An 18,325-nucleotide genomic window follows, 5' to 3' on the forward strand; every position below is an offset into this window, starting at 1 on the left:
CAATGAGGTCATGCTTCACCTAGCAATGGAGTGCAGCAAAGGCCTTCAGCAGAACGCAGGAAGGACTAAACCCAGCCAAGTGCTGGTCGGTTGGCACAGCAGCTGCCCACACTGCCAAGCGTTGGAGGGGCACTGTGCCCTTCAGCCATCCCAGCAGGTGGAGGTGAGGTGCTACATTCCTGCGGACTGTGTTGGAACCTAATGGACCGTTTCTGCACCTAGTGCCCAGGCTCATGGCACGCGTGGGCTGAGGGGTGACGGGAAATGCCAGCACGTAGGAGACTGGGGAGGGCAGCGAGTTTGTGGCCACCTGCCCCACGTTGTTGGTCAACATTCGGCAGCGCTGGGGGTATGTATGCTGCATCCCCAGGCCCCATCCTAGTAGTTCTGCACCCATTTGCACTGGCCTAGCCCCTCACCGTTACACCCGGCCCCAACAACGCTGTGCTCAGCCGTGGCCACGAGTCCCCGAGCCCGCTTGGCAGCCCGTTTTACAATCAGGAGTGCCAGCGCAGCAATGTTTGCTGAAAGAGAGATAATGGCAGCACGTGCACGGGGGGGCGGAGTCCGAGCCGAGGGTGCCCCCGTCTTCCTCGGGGCATCGCCTCCGGGCACAGGGGGCGGGAGGAGGCGGAATGCGCCGCGGGAGGAAGCGGCGGGGACGGGCACCTGTTCCGAGCCCAGCCGCGTTTCATCACCGTACCGCCCCGCCTCCCCGCCGCACATAAAGACCGGGACGGCGCGGCCGCCCCACAGCGCTCCGCAGCTCTGCTGCCGCCTTCCTCCTCTCCTCCTCTTCCTCCTTTCTATCTGTCGACCTGACAGCGATGGACGCCAGCGGCCCGCGGACTCGTAGCCTGCTGCTCTTCCTCGGTGAGTGCCAGGGATGTTGGATGCGCAGGGGTGCGATGTGACGGGGGAAGGTGTGTGTTCGTTCCCTTCTCCCTGCCCGGTAGCAGGAGCTGCTCTGTCCTCTCGTCCTACTGCTCTGGGTGAGCTCAGTGCTCTGGCCAAATAGAGGGGCCTCTGCTTGCCACAGAGCAGGCCGTTGGCGTCTCCACTTCTCCCCTGCTTACCTGGCGTGAGCACTCTCGGGTTGCGTGTGCTCCTGACAGCTGGCACCAAACAGCGCATCTTTATAGCACACAGAGCACACAGCTGATCACCGCCCTACAGCTCCACTGGGGCTGTGAGGTAGTGACCCTTTGGAGTGATGTACACTGTGTGCAGCAACGCTTGAGGCAGGGCTGAGATCTGCAGCACTCACTCTGTCCTCATTACAGAGCACGTTCTCATGCTTGCAGTGCTGCGCTCAGGCTCTGAGGCAACGGGGCAATCAGTCCCAAGACCAATTGCAGCAAGAGTTTCTGTCTTTCCTCTTGGCCAGGTTTTCCATAGGGCTCGTGGCTCAGCTGCTGCAGTGACAGCAGGTTAAACGTCTTTTAGCCTGTGACTCAGCTGGGCTTTGCACACAGGTGGCACTGGAAGGAACTGGTATGTCTTCATGGATTTATGTACAGATTGATGTATTTCCGGGGCAGGCACAAAATCTAATGGTAGGGGACAGATTAGTCACAGTGAGGTGGCCTCATACCAAGTGCTGGGAGCACTTCGCTGCCTTTCTATCCCAGGTCAGCAGTTCCAAGCAGAACTCCATAGTGCAGCTGGGAAACTTGTCTCTACAGCAGCTGATGGCTGCTGTAGTGCTAAGCTCCGGAGCTTCACTGCCCCAAGGCAGGACTTAACTCCAGTGGCCATCATCAGTTCCATATCCAAGCTGTCACTAGCTCAGGGGAACTTTGTGGTTTCCTGTGTCATGTCTGAGCTGACTGCAGAGGTCTCTGAACCTGGAGATACAGAAGATGGCAGCAGGTGTTGTGTCTGACTGGAAGCAATAATGGATTTCTCCTTCCCCTGCAGTGCAGGGCCCTCTGTCCTGTGCTGAGAGTAAGGTGTGTGAATCCAGTCATTGGTGTGAAGGTCTGCACCAGGGTGGAAGTGGTGCTGAAATGACCGGTGCACATAATAAGTAATTATCTGAATTACCTCTTCTTAAGGGTAAGTCCTGGCCCAGAGTTCAAGGGGATCGTGTGGGCATTGATGGGGTGATGGTCATCCCATACAGGCTGCTGTCTGCAAGGCTGCTTTAGGGCATCTGTGTCTCTGAGTCTGCAGTTCTGAAGTCATGGATGCAATACGCAACATGATGAAGTACAGACACTGCTTCCCAGAGACAGGTACAGATGCTTCAGCTCATTGCCCTAGGGGTGATTTATTTGGATCTCTCTCCTTACCACCATGTACACAGAGTATAGAGCTGGGGGGCAAAGAGGGCTGACAACATCTCCTTTATAGGATGGGAAGAGCAGCCTGTGTCCCTGGCGTGTCTCATCCCAGGAAGAGGAGTGTTAGGCATGTGTTTGCTGGGCATGGCCATACAGCCAGCACAGGTACATCCCACGTGGGGCACTAAGCAGAAGCAAGGTGTTACATCCCAAGCATGAAGATGGGGAGGTGTGCTCTCTCTGCAGTGGTTAAAATTGTCTCAAATGACTGCGTCCCCTTTCCCAGGGCATGTGTTCAGCATTCATGGATAACCCAAACTCCAGAGGTGCTGGTGTGAGGGCAGAGTTGCACAGCCACATGTTGAAGTAGAGCAAGCCGTTAGCAAGGCTTTCATGGCCAACCCTATGGTTCTGTGATCCTCACCTGGAGTACAGGCACCCCACCTGTCTTTACTGCCAGAAGGGCTTGCTTGGTCTGACATGGCCTGGAGAGGTGTGTGGTAGGGCAGAGTGGTTCACTGCAGAAAGAGACGGAAGGTGATGCACTGAATTTGGACAGTGGTGGTAGTGGTGCTCACAGAGCCTGTGAGACAGGCTGAACTGTGTTCCCTGCTCCCTCTGCACAAAGAAGGCCTTAGGCAGTCAGGTGGATGAAACCAGATAGTGGGGATCCAGCTGGATCCATCCCCCAAGTTAAGTGGACTGAGGTCCACCAGGAGATGACACCTGAGTACTACTGTGCTTGGTACTTCTTTGGTAGTGAAACCCGAGTGACAAGCATATGGGGGGGGGAGCACAGAGGTGCCAAATGCTAAATAGCATTAGGGAACTTTCTGCAAGTGAATCAGTACATGGCCAGTGATCTCAGGAACGAGTGAAGCCAAATCAAGTGATGATGGGGACCTAGCACTTCTCAGGAACCAAACAATTCCCCATTAAAGTGGTGTGAATCTTACAGAGACTAGTTCTTGGTTCCATATGTCCTGTATGTCCCTCATCCTGCAGCTGGAAGCCACAGTAGCTGACCCAATAATTACCATAGCACATCACCCCTGGCAAAGGCTGCAGGAATCTGAGGAGCCACTCTCTGTCTCTTGTTCATCTTTCATGAAGAGTCCACCAAACTGCAGCAATACTCCCATTCCAGAAACAGAGTTAATCGTAGAGTGATACCTGCAGGACCTGACCAGGTATTGCGTGCTGGTAACATAGCACTGGCATTCCTAAGAGGCATTAATAAATACCAACAACCTCATTTCTGTTATCTTGTACCCTGCGCAGTATTTACTTAGTGAACAGCAAAGGAATAAAAATATAAATACCTCTCCCAGGTCCTACGTTTGATATACATCACTTGATAGCTATTCTGGGAAAGGTCTTTCTCTGCTACTGCAGCATGTGGATCCCTAATCCTCCAGCAGGATCCCCCTCCCACTGATGTCAGAGGAAAAGTATGTGCATGGGGGAAAGGGCAAAATGTAATGGTGCAGAGCAGGAAGGACTTTGCCCAAATGCCGAAAATACTGCTGGGTGTCAGCAAATACCACACCTGTGCTCTAGCCTCTGGCTTGTGCCCACAGTCAGGTGAAGGTTATTGGCTGCTGGGATGGGGCAGGCTTTGCTCAGCTTTGTGTGTCTGTCAATTACAGTGTCTAGTGTTTGTCTCTGGTGCTCTGAGCACAGAGAAGGGCTGACCTGCCTCTCAGTTGTAATTTTAGTCCACCTTGGTTGGGGTTTCTCAGCTATGTTCTGTTATCTGTCCAACAGAGAGCTTTGGACTAAAAAGGAACTGCTCGGATCTCACTTAGGTGGAGGAAGCATGCAAGCTAAAGCAGAAGTGTGTAGGCTGAACAGAGACCTTTTGCTGGCTTAAAACTCATCTACCCAACCACCAGCTGCTCCTCATGAAATCTGTACTGAACACAAAGTGCTGTAAAAAAATAAATAAAAATTAAAAGAATAGTAATAATAAAAAAACCGCCCTGAAAGTAAACTTTCAAGTCCTGCCCTGTCAGCGTGCGAGGCAGCTCCTGCTGAGTCATGCAACAGGAGCAGCTGTCTCTGGCACACTCCTCTATGGTCCCTCATGTCATTGCTCTGTTACTGTAGGTCTGGTTGGGTGCACCCAGTCTGTGTCCTTTCTCTAAAGCCCTGTAGTAACCTGGCTGTGCAGGAAATGTATTTACGGCAAAAAAAAAAAAAAGCTCCATCCATCTGTGGCAGATGTTCTGCCTTTCTAGCATCTAACTGAATAGCATCTTAAGGGATGTCCTGCTGATCACCCAGAAATGGATGATCTGCATAAAATTCCTGAATCGTTGTACATCTAGCAATGAAGGGTAATGAAGCTTTCTAATAACTGGAGTTGGAGTGATCAAGAAACTATGAAGGCACATTCCATCTATTAGCCATGCAGGAGCTGGTAAGTTAATGGAGGTGAACAGCCCAAAGACACCAACTGCAGGTTGCTGTGGCATGGGGCTGGTAGCTGAACAGGTTAGGTTGTGACCACAGCAGGGATGTTCCCAAAATGGATTCATGCTCAGCTGGGACGAGCCTTCATTGCTTCTTGTGGGCTAGTCATGGAGCCTTTAGATCCTTCTTGGAAATGTTCATTCAAGTACTGGAATGCTTGTCCTGTGCAGCATCACAGGACACCCCAAAAGATGTGAAAACACGTAGGCTGTATTTGTGGAAGAAGGAAAGGAGGATCTCCCTGCTCCCCAGGGAAATGCAGCCAGATTCCTCTGCCTGCATGCTGCAGTCCCTCCCAGTGTGGTGGGTACCCACACCAGGCCTGCTGAACTGCGGTTATTAGAATTGCAGAACCGTAACGATCAGAAAAGACCTCTAAGACCACCAAGTACAGCTGCAACCCATCCCCACCATGCCCACTAACCACGTTCCTCAGTGCCATATCTCCACAGTTCTAGAGCACCTCCAGGGGCAGTGAGTCCACCAACTCCCTGGGCAGCCCATTCCATTGCCTCACCACTCTTCTTGAGAAGAAATGTTTCCTAACTTCCAGCCTGAACCTCCCCTGATGCAACCTAAGGCCATTGCCTATCATCCTCTTCTTGCTATAATGTGGGTGGTGGAGGAAGGACAGCGGTGTCCTCATTTCTTCCCAAGGCCCTCCCCAGATGAGTGACACTGGTTCATGACCTGTGAGTGGGTTGACATCTCTTGAATCTAGTGAGCAGAGAGAGTTTGTGATCTTATATTAGTTCTTTTCAAGTGGGCTTTCATTTGAATAGTGGAGTGGAGTGAGTGCAGGAACTGGCCAGCATTTCAGGCAGTGTGCAGCAAGATTGAGAGAGCTGTCTCCCGCGGAAGAGCAGCTTTGTTTTGATCTTCCTTTGGACAGAACATGACGGGCGCTGAGCCTGGCTCAGTACTGACCCTCACAGCATGCTGCAGCACTGCCATGCTGACTGCTGGGTCCTGGGAAGTCCTCTGTCCGGGGACAGCTATGACCCCAGGAGTTCTCCATGTAGATCACTTCCTGTGATGAATGCAGGCTTGTCATGCCAATGCATAACTGTACTCAACAGGAACCTTATTCTGACTTTATTCTCTCTTAGGTTACCTATTGCAAGCAGTCATGGGCACAACAGTGATCCCATTATGTGCACCTGGTGAAATGGAAAACTGCACGACAGCATTAGGTAAGTGTACTCCACAGCTCTCCTTGCAAATAGCAAGTCTTTGGTTGCTGTCTTCCTCAAGCTGGTGGCCTCACAGAGTTGCCCCTAGAAAACTCTTCAATTCTACCCATAGGTTATTGCTGAATCACATTCCCAACATCTCACAGAGTGTTTGCTGATGTTGAACATGAACTTTCTTAAGGCCTGTGTTCTCTTTAGTATCACTTTTCAGCATAGTATCTGTGTCTTAAGCTGAGAGCTGCTGTAAAAGCAGAAATACGTGATGTGGGACTTGTAAGGGAAGAGTTAGTGTAAGTCCAACTCTATCCATAGGGCTCACCTGCTGCAGTGCCCACTGCATTGCAGCTCTGTTGGTAGCCAGGCTTGTTGGACATGTAATGCTTGCGCATTGTTTGGGAAAGGGAAAATGAAACTGATGAGATACTAACTAAATCTCTCTGCAGTCCAGACAGAGAACAGTCCTCGTGTGGCTCAAGTTGGGATAACCAGATGCAAGCCTGAAATGAAGGACTACTGTTTCCACGGACAGTGTGTGTACATAGTGGATCTGGATGAGCACTATTGCAGGTAAGGACCGAGCACAGTGTGCCTGCAGCCTCCCTGATGTGGTCTTTGGGATTAACTGCTCGTGGATCTGACCTTGGTGACATTTAGGGGACCACCAACCCAGCAAAGTGTTTAAATACTCACAAGAACTTAAAGAGAAGCAGTGTATCTGTAACAGACCACAGCTGGATTTAAGCAAGTATGAAGCATATGAGCTGGCTGCAGTGAAACCGAAGTGAGAGTCTGAGACAAGTGAGGTTAGTCACCAACCCACCGTAGGCACAGCACACTCATTGTGATGTTCCTCCCATTGTTCATCTTCATGTACAATAGCAAGAGGTCTAGATTGCAGGCAAGGCAGTGAGGTTTCTTCTGAAAAATGACCCTCTGGACACTTTAAGGGTATTCCCTTAAAGGTATTCCCGGTATTCCTCACTTACTTGAAGGATTTATATTCCGAGACCCACAAGGGATTTGACTGTAGAAGTTGGAATTGCTTGTCCCTAAGGAAACAGCCAGCAGCACAGCATGCTTTGCAGAGTGCTGAAATGTAACCCTGTGGCAATTTCTCCAATTATGTCTCTCTTATCCTCAGGTGCGATGTAGGCTTCTCCGGTGTCAGATGTGTGCATTCAGAACTCGTCCGACAGCCCCTCAGTACGGAGTATGTGGCACTGACAGTCATCCTCGTTCTGCTTTTCCTCATCGCCATCTCTATCGCAGGTTACTACATCTGCAGGAGGTAAGAGCATTTCTTTTGTGGTTCAGCAGTGTGCATATAGTAAGATGTCCACTTGGACAGAGGTGCTTATACTCACTTGATTGCATGGAGATAGTTTGAGGAAACCTGCTGGCATGATCCAAAAAAAACCCACCATGTATTGACTGTATAACCCAAATGGAAGGCTAGGTCATGCTGAGGCACAAGTACCTGCAGATGCTCTCTGACCCTGTTGGGTCACTGAGCAGGTTGGTTCTCCTGTCTTAGAGAATTTATTGGCGTAGATGAAAGAGCAGGCAGGGAGTGGGAAAGCTCTAGTTTCTTCTCTTGGTAATGCCATTTCTTTGGTCATTGGGAACTGTAGATCAGCTGGGTAGAATCATGGAATCATTAAGGTTGGAAAAGTTCTCTAAGATCATACAGCCCAACTACCCGCCTACCATCAGTACCTACTAAATCAGGTCCCTAAGTACTACATCTATCCTTCCATTAGACACTTCCAGGGATGGTGACACCACCACCTCCCTGGGCAGCCCTGTTCCAATGCCACACCACTTTCTCTAAGAGATTATTCTTAATATCCATCTTGAATCTCCCCTGGTGCAACTTGAAGCCGTTCCCTCTTGTCCTACCATAGCTAATGCTATCTGCTGTGCTGTGGTGACTGTGCCATATGGCAAGCATTTTTTTGCCAGCTGCGGGGCACATGGGACAGCAATTGCTCCACCAACAGACACAAGGGCAACAAGAATTGTTCTTTGTGCTAATAACTAATTGCAAGGTGCAGTCAGAGAGCCAAGAAGGCAGAACGACTCCAGAGGGAGATCTGAGCCTCACAGATCTGATAGGTAGGTGGTAGCTGCCTAAATTCATCCTCCTTGCCTGAAGTCTCCATGGCACATCTCATCTCAGAGAAGATAACATCATTGGTTGGGGCATTCAGCCCCAGTGGAGTCAAGGATGCAGCAGGATTTCACGGCCCACTACCAGCACCAAGATTTCAATGTAGGTGTGAAATCTTCGGGGCTAAGCTTATACATGAGGCTCTGCATGCAAGTTATCTCAGACCCAGACATAAGCACAAGCAGAGCCCAGCTGCTAGAGTTGGAACAAACACAAAGAGGTCATGTTGAGTTCTCTGTCTTCCTCCTTCCTTCTATTTGTTCCTTAAAAAACCCCTTGGGATGACTGGCTTTCCAGAAATGACACTTCTCACTGTTTTCAGGTACCGAAACAAGAAGAGACACACCAATGCTAATGAGTACAAGGAGGTTGGTGCCCTGTAGAAGAGAATGTGATTTCCTGCAGCATTCTGTTCATCTGGATGGACTTTGTGGCTCCCCATCTATTTAAATGTTATTTTTATTAACAATATTTACAATATTTATATCCTTTTACAAATTTCAATTGTTTGGTGATCCAATCAGTATAGGTCAAGTACTTTGTTTGCAGTGTTTTATTTTTTTATTAAATAATATTTCTTGAGAACCCCATGTCAGTGGTTCTGTGCGACAGAGATATATTTTTGTAAAAAGTCGTCTTCTTACTCTGAAGAGTAATTTTATATTTATTCTTGTGAATATGCTCAGAACAATTTTGCACCTGTAAATAAAAGTTCTCAACAAAGTAAGAATGTCTGTGTGTTTTGATCAAAGTGAAGCTAAGCTTGGCTGAGATGTTGTAAAGCAAGAATGCTACTGCAGAAGGTGCCATGCCTGTAGGGAGAGCTGATGCTCACCCAGCAGATTGCAGAGTCACCTCTTTTTCCATCAACTTAAATGCTGTCCTGTCTTAACTGCTGTTGAAGTCAAGCAAATGAAAAGGGTACCTGTCCCTGTTACTGGACAACATCACAAAAAAACAGTTCTACGTGAACTTGAAGGCAGCAGGAGTTAGGCCTGTCTTGTGCCATCCTATTTCTGTGTCAGCCTGTCCTTGACAGCCACCGAAGGGATTCACGAGCGCTTTTACACACAGCAAACCAGCAGGAGGGCAGTTGTTTCAAGGCTTTCAGCTCTTGTTCAAGTGGTCCAAGGGCCCAAGGAAGTTGGGAGGTGAGGTGGGATGGGTTTTCCCAGTGCCCTGACATGTGGCCAAACCCTTTCCTTCGGAAAAGATGAGTCACTGAAATGACAGCTCTGCTTCTCCCCAGCTCAGTACTCACTTCCTGACCTTGCCTTACTTTCTCTGTTATCTTCCCACTGACGAGCACCAAAGCAAAGGTGTGGTTGGGCAGAGCCAGGCTGCAGCTCTGCCCAGGTTCTGCCTGCTTTTGTTGTACTTCTCCTCCCCAGGTGCCTCAGTGGGCAGTGCATGCAGCAGTAAGGAGGAAAGAAGTCTGCTTAGCAACACAAAGATGCAATCTGAGCACAGTCCGACATTACTCATGGCAGATTTCTCTAGCAGTGCATAGCAGGAGAGCCCTCATGGCCTCCAGGGTTGTGCCTAGTACCAAGGCACTTCTTGTGTGTGCTTTGCTCACTTTCCAGCACTCGTGGTCCCTCTAGCAGAGGTACAACCAACTCCTGGAGCCTCTGTGTTGAGGCAGTACAAGTCTCCCTGGTACCCAGTTAGAAGAGCACTGCAGGTCAATCCCTGCTAATTGGGTAATGTGTCACAGGCTCTCATTATATGCTCCTCAGCTTTTCACTTCCTATCTCCTTCTCTTGTAATGTCACAGAGGAACCTGTTCTGCCAGGTGACAGCTGATGGCAGCCACAGCCCCATGCTTGCACAGCCTTCCCTGGTGGGAACTATTTTTTTACATCTAACTTTGAGCTGACTGCCTTAGTTTGGCTTGGGCATTCCCCACCTAGCTGTTGCTCATCTCAATCCCAGCCCATAGCAGCCCTTCAAATCCTGTATTTTCTTCCCTCCTGCATACAATTGAGCAAGCGGTGAGCTCGGGGTTGCATACCGGGCTGCCAGCTCACAGCGTGCCAGCCGGACTGTGGCTACCAGCCCCGCAACCGCGTGGCTGGTCCTCTGACACACCCGGGTAATTTCTCTCTGAGAGTGAACCTCCCTCATTCCTCCCATGGTTTCTGCTGGCACCACCTCCATCTCTCCGGTGCAGGCATGCAACTCGGGAGGCCGACCTCTCTCTGGCCGGAGGCTGTCCTGCCTTGCGTACTTCATGGTAATGTCACTGGCGGTGCTTCGGCAGTCTGAAGTCTCTGTGAGTCATGTGTCCCCCCAGCGGGTTTCCTTGCAGTGTGTCAGCCAGCGATGTCACCAGTGTGCCGAGAACCAGAGGAAGACTCACTGGTGATCCTGGCTTACATCACAAGGCCAGAGGATGTTTGGAGAGCTGGTTGTCAGTTGCACAGAGGCAAGTCTGATTGCACAGAGTGCCTCACCTCAGTCCTGCTCGTGAGAAGGGCAGATGTGGGGCACAGGGAGGAGGGGAGCTGAAATAGGCTGGAAAGGCTTACAGGTCACACATTCATTGCACATCTGGGCTGGGTCAGCTGCAATCATCTTTGTTTGTGATGAAGAAAAGATGGATGGGTGGATGGATGGAAGGATGGGTGGGTGGATGAATGGAGGGAGGGAGGGAGAGATGGTTGGAGAGAGGAATGGATGAAGGGAGGGTTGGATGGATGGATGGATGGATGGATGAAGGGAGGGTTGGATGGATGGATGGATGGATGGATGGATGGATGGATGGATGGATGGATGCGTGGAGGGAAGGAAGGAAGGAAGGAAGGAAGGAAGGAAGGAAGGAAGGAAAAGTGTGTAAGTTTGGTCTTGCAAAAATAGTCATTATTCTTTTAATAAAGCTGGTGCCAAACCTAAATTACTCTAACACTCCCATTACATAATTCCATCCAGTGTGATTAAAAGCTTTCCTAGCAAACTCGGAGATTAAAACAATTGGCCAAAAAATATTGAGAAATCACTTTGCGCCACCCTGGTGGCAGCTGGTTTGATCCTTCAGATTCAGTCAGCAGAGGGAATCAAGATGTTGGTATGAAAAGCAGCAGGAATTTAGGAGAAGAAATGCAATAATGACCCAGCAGCAGCTTCAACATGGAGCCACTGTTTGTCCGTGGATATTTGCTAGTGGTCCTATGATTGTGGCTTTTTTTGTTCTGGTTTTTCAGGCTGATGGTCAGTGCTCTTTATTATAACGGAAAACTGAGGTAGTTGTATAAGCCACATATGAATGAGGAAGAAAAGCCAGTTTAGCTGCTTCTTCCAGAACTGCTGTCATTTAGGCAGCAGAAGATGGGGAAACAGGGCTTATTTTAGCAGATAAGTTAATGGTAGATGGATCTCCACTGGGATGCATGAAACAAGAAGCGAGCATATTAACAACTTGCTTCTGAGAGGGACACAGTGGAAACCAGCCCAAAGAGTTATAATAAGGTATCAGAAAATCAGGCAATAATAGAGTTTAAATAAGGGCAAGAAAAGTCAGTGAGACATTTTATTGTCAAAAGGACATCATAATAAAGTGAACAGCAAATGGGAGGACTCAATGCCTCTCAAAATCGAGAGAGAAGAGAAGGACAAGTCTTTCCTTAATCAGTATTCCTGAACAGCTGCGACCCATGAATCTTCTGCCACTGGTTCTGTGCCCACCTAGTGGTCACATCGCAGACTGCCATCTCTCATTGCGGATCCTAATCTCTTGATGTGGGGCATCGTGCTGTGCACCCGCTCTTTCACCAGGAGCCAGCTGGAAGAAAGGAACAACATGCAGAAGTCTCTTGTAGAAAAGGAGTGTTTTGTGCCCCAAACAGCAGATAACATTCTGAGCTCACCGAATAAAGGATACTTTCGTGTGCACCAAGAAAATCTGTTCTAGCATTATGTCAAAATTTGTAGCATTGCCAGCTCCACATGGAAAAAAAAATTATTCTGAAATTTCAGTGTAACACAAAATGGAAATCGAGGTTGGAGAGTCAGACTACCCCAGATATGTGGCTGCAGTCCATCCTGATCTGACATTCATCTCCAATGGCCTCCCTGTCCCCCATGTGCTCTGTCCCTGGAGCAGCCAAGGGATCAGGTTACTGATATCTCCCAGATAAGTCTCATCTTCCCAAGCCTGAGCCTGGCAGCAGATCTCTGCAGCTACAGAAGTCTTGTTCCTCAAGGCTGCACGTGTCCTGAAACTAGCTCATCCTCAGCAGAGCCTAACAGCAATGCCAAGTGGAATGATAGATTTTAGGCACCTCACAGATACCCTTCCTGCAAACTCATCCACTTCAAAACGAACCGCTTGAGCTCACAGTCTGAGAATGTAGGAGTCATTGTGTCTTTCCAGGCTTTGGCAATGAGCTCAGACAGGAGTTGCTCGGCCCACCGGTGGCACTCGAATAGTGACAGCACTGAGTCTCCTCTCTGCATTGACGGAACGATGCCTCCCATGCAGATCCAGCCTGGACCAGGGGGTGAGAGCAATCACCCAGCAGGGCTGGTAGCACAGCACTCCAGGTCTGCATCTGTGGGGACATCAGGAAAATGTGGACCTCCCATTTAGCAGTGGGAATAGGGTGGAGCTTATGTGCAGATAGCATCCGCAGAGGCATTTTTAACATTCAGTGCAAGTCTCTGTGACTGTAGACCCATAAGGCCCCGGAGTGCCTGGATTCAAGTCCATTCAATTCCCTCCAACACTCTTAATGTGTTTGCTTACCATGGCACACAGCGTGCAATACATAACACCTGGAGAATGGAGCACTTGGCACTTGTGTGGGTCTGTATACTGAAACACGACTCTCTAATGGAAACCGCATGGCCATTCCTGAGTTTCCATACAAGGCCTTGTGCATGTTTTCCAGTTCAGCCCATTCTTTTAAGTGTTTTTAATTTTATTTTCCACCATTCCACTGATTTGGGCAGAAACGTCTTTCTGGCTGCAGTGCTCTGCAGAGTCTATTGTTAATTCATAATAGGATTGTTAAATGAGGATTGTTAAATCCTCACAGGACAAGGGAACCTGTTTCAAACTAAAAGAGGGTGGGTTCAGATCAGATGCAAGGAAGATGTATTTTTCAGTATGGATGTTGAGGCACTGGCACGGGTTGCCCAGAGAGGTGATGGAAACCCCATCCCTGGAGACATTCAAGGCCAAGCTGGGTGGGGCTCTGAGCACCTGTTGTAGCTGTAGGTGTCCCTGCTCATTGCAGGGGAGTTGGACTACATGACCTTTAAGGATCCCTTCCAACACTAGTGATTCTGTGATTCTATTACTCAGTGATTCTAAATATTTAAATTCTGAAATATTTTAAATTTAGACTAATTTAATTAAATTCCCTCTTTTTCTATAGAAATATGTTCATTCCAGGCAACTTTAGCAAGCATGGAAATAACTTTTTGGTGTTAAGAATGGAAGAGATTGTTCACTACCATTAAGCAGGTACATCTTGAGCGAAGATGTCAGAAGACACTACTCAAGGTGGAGGGAAAACCTTTCACCAAAGCTCTTACATTAGGGTACACCTCTGTAACATACCAATGCCAACAAGTACAAGAACTTTGAAGAATATGGGCTTTTCCTAAGCAAAAGAAGAAGGAAATAAGACTGTGCTTTGGAAGCCTCCTTCATGTGTGATTGTGCCATCTTTATGCAAACGAGGCCTTACTCACGCGGTGTCTCAGCAGTCCTCTGCTGGGAAAGCAGTGGCTCCATGCTCCAGCCTGCTGGGGACAGATGCAATGCGAAGGAAGAGGGGACATGAGGAGCACTGCTGATAGATGGATGTGTGTGACTGGAGGCAGCCAGCGTCACGGGGCACGGGAGCTGCAGCCAATTCAGGCACTGCCTGCACAATGGGATTTCCAAGGAAGCATAACAAACTGCTCATGAAGTAGAGTGTTCTCCTGAGCTTTTTTGCTTACTCACGGTCTGTGAAAAAAGAAAAAGAAAAAAAAAACAACAAAAAAACAAAATCCAGAGCAACCTACGTAATCATTGCTGTGCGTAAGGAGGCTTGCCCAGGCTTTGTTCTGGGGAAAAAATCCCGCTTTGGCAAAGGTGAGAGGAAAGGAATTTCTAATTGCTTTGGGCTTCTCTTTGTGATTCATTGTTTTTTCAAACAAAATGACTTCATGTAGGTAAAGAAAATTCACCACTGATGCGCCAGTGGGAGGGCGCTGGGAAACACTCAGCTGTGGCATGACGCTACCAATGCCAACCCCATCCCAGTAATTCAGGTGATTCAAGTAAAAAGCTGAAAGTTCTGCTGCACCTCCAAGAGAGAATTCCCAAATGATTCTACATGTACTTCACTTCTATAATGGAAATAACCCATGACATGGAAGGAAAACGTCAGCTATTTTGGTCACACACTCCCAGTCCTCATGTGAGGTGGGAGTCCCCCAAAATGCTTAGCACTGTGTCATTCATTCACATGCTGTGTGCTTTCAAAGGGGCTGATAACACTTCCCCGTGGTGATTTTATGCTCAAGCCACTGAAGTGAGAAATGTGATGTGGTATTCACCCCATTAAGAGACTCAGTTATCCAATCCATCTCTTGCAGCTTCCTTTGGCACCAGTGTGCTTCATCTGGGATGCATTTCCACAGGCAAGGTCCTTCTGGGGCAGCCTGACACCTATCCCAAGTGATGGCTAGTCTGTCTGTGCAAGGCCACTCCAAGGAACTTTGCCTTGTACTGCAGCTACAAGAGGTTGCCCTTCTGCTGTGAAAACCAGCGGCTGTGTTTGGTTCTGATTGTGCCACACAGTACTCCTTACAAAGGAGGGGCTGCGCTCAATAAGAGTGAGATAATTAAGGGCTAAGGGCTTTTGCTGACAGAACGTCAGTTTGTCATAGTGTGCAAAAAAGTGATATTGTGTAAAAGTTGCATGGGATAAAGAAACCAGAAGATATGTAACTAATATTGCAAGTATTAGAGGCAACTGTGTTTTAGGTTTTAAAAATGCAGTGTTGCAGGACTTTGGGGTTTTGTTTGTTTGTTTGCATGTTTGTGGTGGGGCTTTTATAATCTGATGTTTTGTGCCCCGGTCTTTTCCAACTCAATCTGTAAGACACTGGAGAAAGAAAAAGCCTATGTTTTCCCAGCAATAGACATTAATTCTTCAACAGCCTCAATGCACACATAGTTACACACATTGTCTGAGCTGAAATTGGATGCTCATTTACCGGTGACATGATGTTCTCAATGTATAATACCGAATAATGGAATCATAGAATCATTAAGGTTGGAAAAGATCTCTAAGATCAAACAGTCCAGCTGTCCACTTACTAGCAACATTGCCTACCATGTTCCTCAGAGTCACATCTCCATGGTTCTTGAACACCTCCAGGGACAGTGACTGCACTATCTCTCTGGGCAGCTTGTACCACTGCATCACCACTCTTTCTGAGAATAAATGTTTCCTAATATGCAACCCGAACCTCTCCTGGCACAACCTAAAGCCATGTCCTCATGTCCTATCGAATTGTGTGCAGGATGCAGGTGAAACACTGATGTGCAAAGTGAAGGGCCAAAGGGACATTGGTGCATCAGCTCACACTGATGACAATAGCTGAGGTCCCAGTTTCTTTAGGGATTCCTGTCTAATACCTTTACCACTTGTTGTGCCTCCCCTGGAGCAGCATGGTCAGGAAGTGGTATTGTGCTGTGGGATCTTGGAGAGCTGCCTCCAGGAGGATGTGGGCAGGACACAGCCTGAGATTGCTAGGGAAGATTCCAGTGAGTGGATCACCCGAGGAGAAGGAGGAATGGACAGCGAGTTCTAGTGCTCTCCCCATAGGATGGCTAGCTGTGCTGGTGTAATTACATGCTGCCTCACCCAGCTCAGAGCTTCAGCCCTTACAGTGATCACTGGGGTCAGAATCTGCCCGAAGGATTTGCTGAGTTATTGCACACAAACGAGTGGGGAAGCATTAGAGGATGTGTTGGGTCAGATGAGAGATGCTGGGTGCATGCTGGGTGAAAAATGGAGCAGTCAGAGCTGGTAGCAGAGTGCTCACAGCAGGCAGCTTCCAAACATCCTCCCAGCACTGGGCAGAACTTCTGTCTCACCTGAGTTGTAACATTATTCCCTTTCTGGACAGGTTTTACCCATTCAAGCCCTGCTCCAGCATAGGCGTCTGAGAAAAGAAGGGTGTACTGTGGGACTGTCACCATCTCAGGAGCAGCATTGCTGTTGAAGATTTTCAGAGCAGGAATCTGAATGCCTGCATGTTGCAAAGAGGAGCATGATCTGTGCTGATTTCCAGAGGTGCAGCATCCGGGCCCTTCCCTTCCCTCCTCCCCAGCATCCGGGCTGGGCTTCCACGTCCCCTTTATTATGGCACTCCTGGCTTGCATCAGCAGGAACTGGAGTCACGCACACCACACTTCAAAGCCCTCTCCCAGCCTGTGAGGTGGCTTCTGATAGCAGAAGATATGGCATCTGCAGATCAGAAGTAGAGAGAAAGTCATGAGCTGCCCAGACAGACACCGCTTGAGTCATCCCCCTTCCACCTGTTCTCACCTGGATGCATGGGAAAGGATAACTCATGCTCAAACACCCAGCTCAGCTGCGCCCGCCCCTACAGAACAAACATTTGATGTCAGTAGAGAAAATTAATGGGCAGCAATTGCAGCAACTTCCTTTCCCTTCACGCATTTCTCTGGGGTTTTATCAAAAGTAAAGAAAGTGAATAACGAGATCACAGTTGGCACGTGGACGCTGGAGGACGTGATGCCCCATCAGGGCTGAGCAGGCATCAGGATTGGTGTCACTGGGCAAGTCCTGCCCACACCTCAAGGGCTGCTGCATGGTAGTGAGGGACAGGGGCAGAGAGGGTGGGAGCGGGGTGGCTCCTCCAGTAGTGGGGTCAGGACAGGGGAAATGTCATCTATGTATTCTGTCTGTTTGATGGCTGAACATGCATAACTTCACACCCTGCGCATGTGAGTTCCACTTGGATCATCTCAAGTGGTGGCTCAGTAGGTGGCACTCTGCACCCACAAGGAAGCAGCACCTTTCTGAAGGCAAACCCTGCACTACCACAGCAGGACGGCCCGTGAGGAGAGTCTTATATTCCTTCATGGCTACTCCTCCTTCCACCACCCCTGGGGTGGTCCTCCAGCAGCTCAGCCAGGGGTGAAACCCAACGCAGTTTCCAAAATCTTCCTATTCCTTTGGCTCCCTCTGCAGTCAATGGAAGTCGTGTGGGCAATGTACGGCAAAGCACTGGGGCTCTGAGGGACCTTGCATGTCCCCAGGAGAGGTGACTTCCACAGGGTGTCCTCTCCAAGGAGGAGCTGCAGAGTATAGGCTGCAAGAGGAAGTAGGGAAAGTGCTGGAGAAATTCAGAGCATGCTGAGCCAAACTCCTTGCCACTGCCAGCCAGCAGAGCAGAGCCATTGGTTGGAGATTGGAGGAGAGAGGAATGAGTCAGGCGCGGGATGTGCTGTGTTTGCTCTCCAAACACTGCAGCTAACGGCCACTTGCACTTGGTCACTCAACCTTTCCTCCACTTTGGGTGCTATTTTCTGTTGCTTAGCAGCGTATCAAGCACAGTGCTGGGCTGAAAGCTTCAGTGCTTCTCATGCTGATCTGGAAGAAATTATATGAAGTTCATATATCCAGCATGTATCCATCTATCCAGAATCATTTGAGTTGGAAGGGACCCTTAAAGGCCACCCAGTCCAACTTCCCTGCCATGAACGGGCACACCTACAACTACATCAGGTGCTCAGAGCATCTCCAGCCTGACCTTCAATGTCTCCACGGACGGGGCTTCCACCACCTCTCTAGGTAACCTGTGCCAATGCCTCATCACCCTTGTCATAAAAAGCTTCTTCCTTATGCCCAATCTAAATCTCCCCTCTTTTAGTTTGGAACCGTTTCCTTTATCCTATCACAACAGACCCTGCTAAAGTGTCTTTGTCTGGTCAATCTCCTTCTGATCAAAGGATGGGAAATCAGAAAACTGACTGGGGAGGCTGCACCCCCCATCCTGGGAGCACATCGTGGGGAAAGGTCTCAGCACATGGACCATTATTTGGCCATACCCACTGAGCAAACCCCAACCGTGGGCATCTCTGCCTTTGGAAAGACACACTCCATCTCTGCTTACCCGCCCTTACCTGCGCCCCGCCCTCACCTGCCCGCTCCGCCCCGTGACGCGGC

The 18,325-nt window shown here is 49.1% G+C and overlaps 1 protein-coding gene and 1 long non-coding RNA gene across 2 annotated transcripts; one reads left to right on the forward strand and one right to left on the reverse strand.

The window, feature by feature from the left end:
• Nucleotides 1-728: 728 nt before the first annotated feature.
• On the forward strand, nucleotides 729-8,847 carry EREG (epiregulin). The gene is made up of 5 exons (XM_003205548.4): nucleotides 729-873; nucleotides 5,870-5,953; nucleotides 6,397-6,520; nucleotides 7,095-7,241; nucleotides 8,446-8,847. Exons 1-5 carry the CDS (start codon nucleotides 828-830, stop codon nucleotides 8,504-8,506), a joined length of 462 nt encoding a protein of 153 aa, XP_003205596.1. The 5' UTR covers nucleotides 729-827; the 3' UTR covers nucleotides 8,507-8,847.
• Nucleotides 8,848-11,633: 2,786 nt separating this feature from the next.
• Nucleotides 11,634-17,818, reverse strand: LOC109367234. The gene is made up of 3 exons (XR_004159520.1): nucleotides 16,679-17,818; nucleotides 13,821-16,597; nucleotides 11,634-12,673 (listed from the first exon to the last, which is right to left on the reverse strand). It is a non-coding gene; the product is annotated as an uncharacterized LOC109367234 (long non-coding RNA).
• Nucleotides 17,819-18,325: the final 507 nt, after the last annotated feature.

Source organism: Meleagris gallopavo, chromosome 4 (assembly GCF_000146605.3).
Source record: "Meleagris gallopavo isolate NT-WF06-2002-E0010 breed Aviagen turkey brand Nicholas breeding stock chromosome 4, Turkey_5.1, whole genome shotgun sequence".
NCBI lineage: Eukaryota > Metazoa > Chordata > Aves > Galliformes > Phasianidae > Meleagris > Meleagris gallopavo.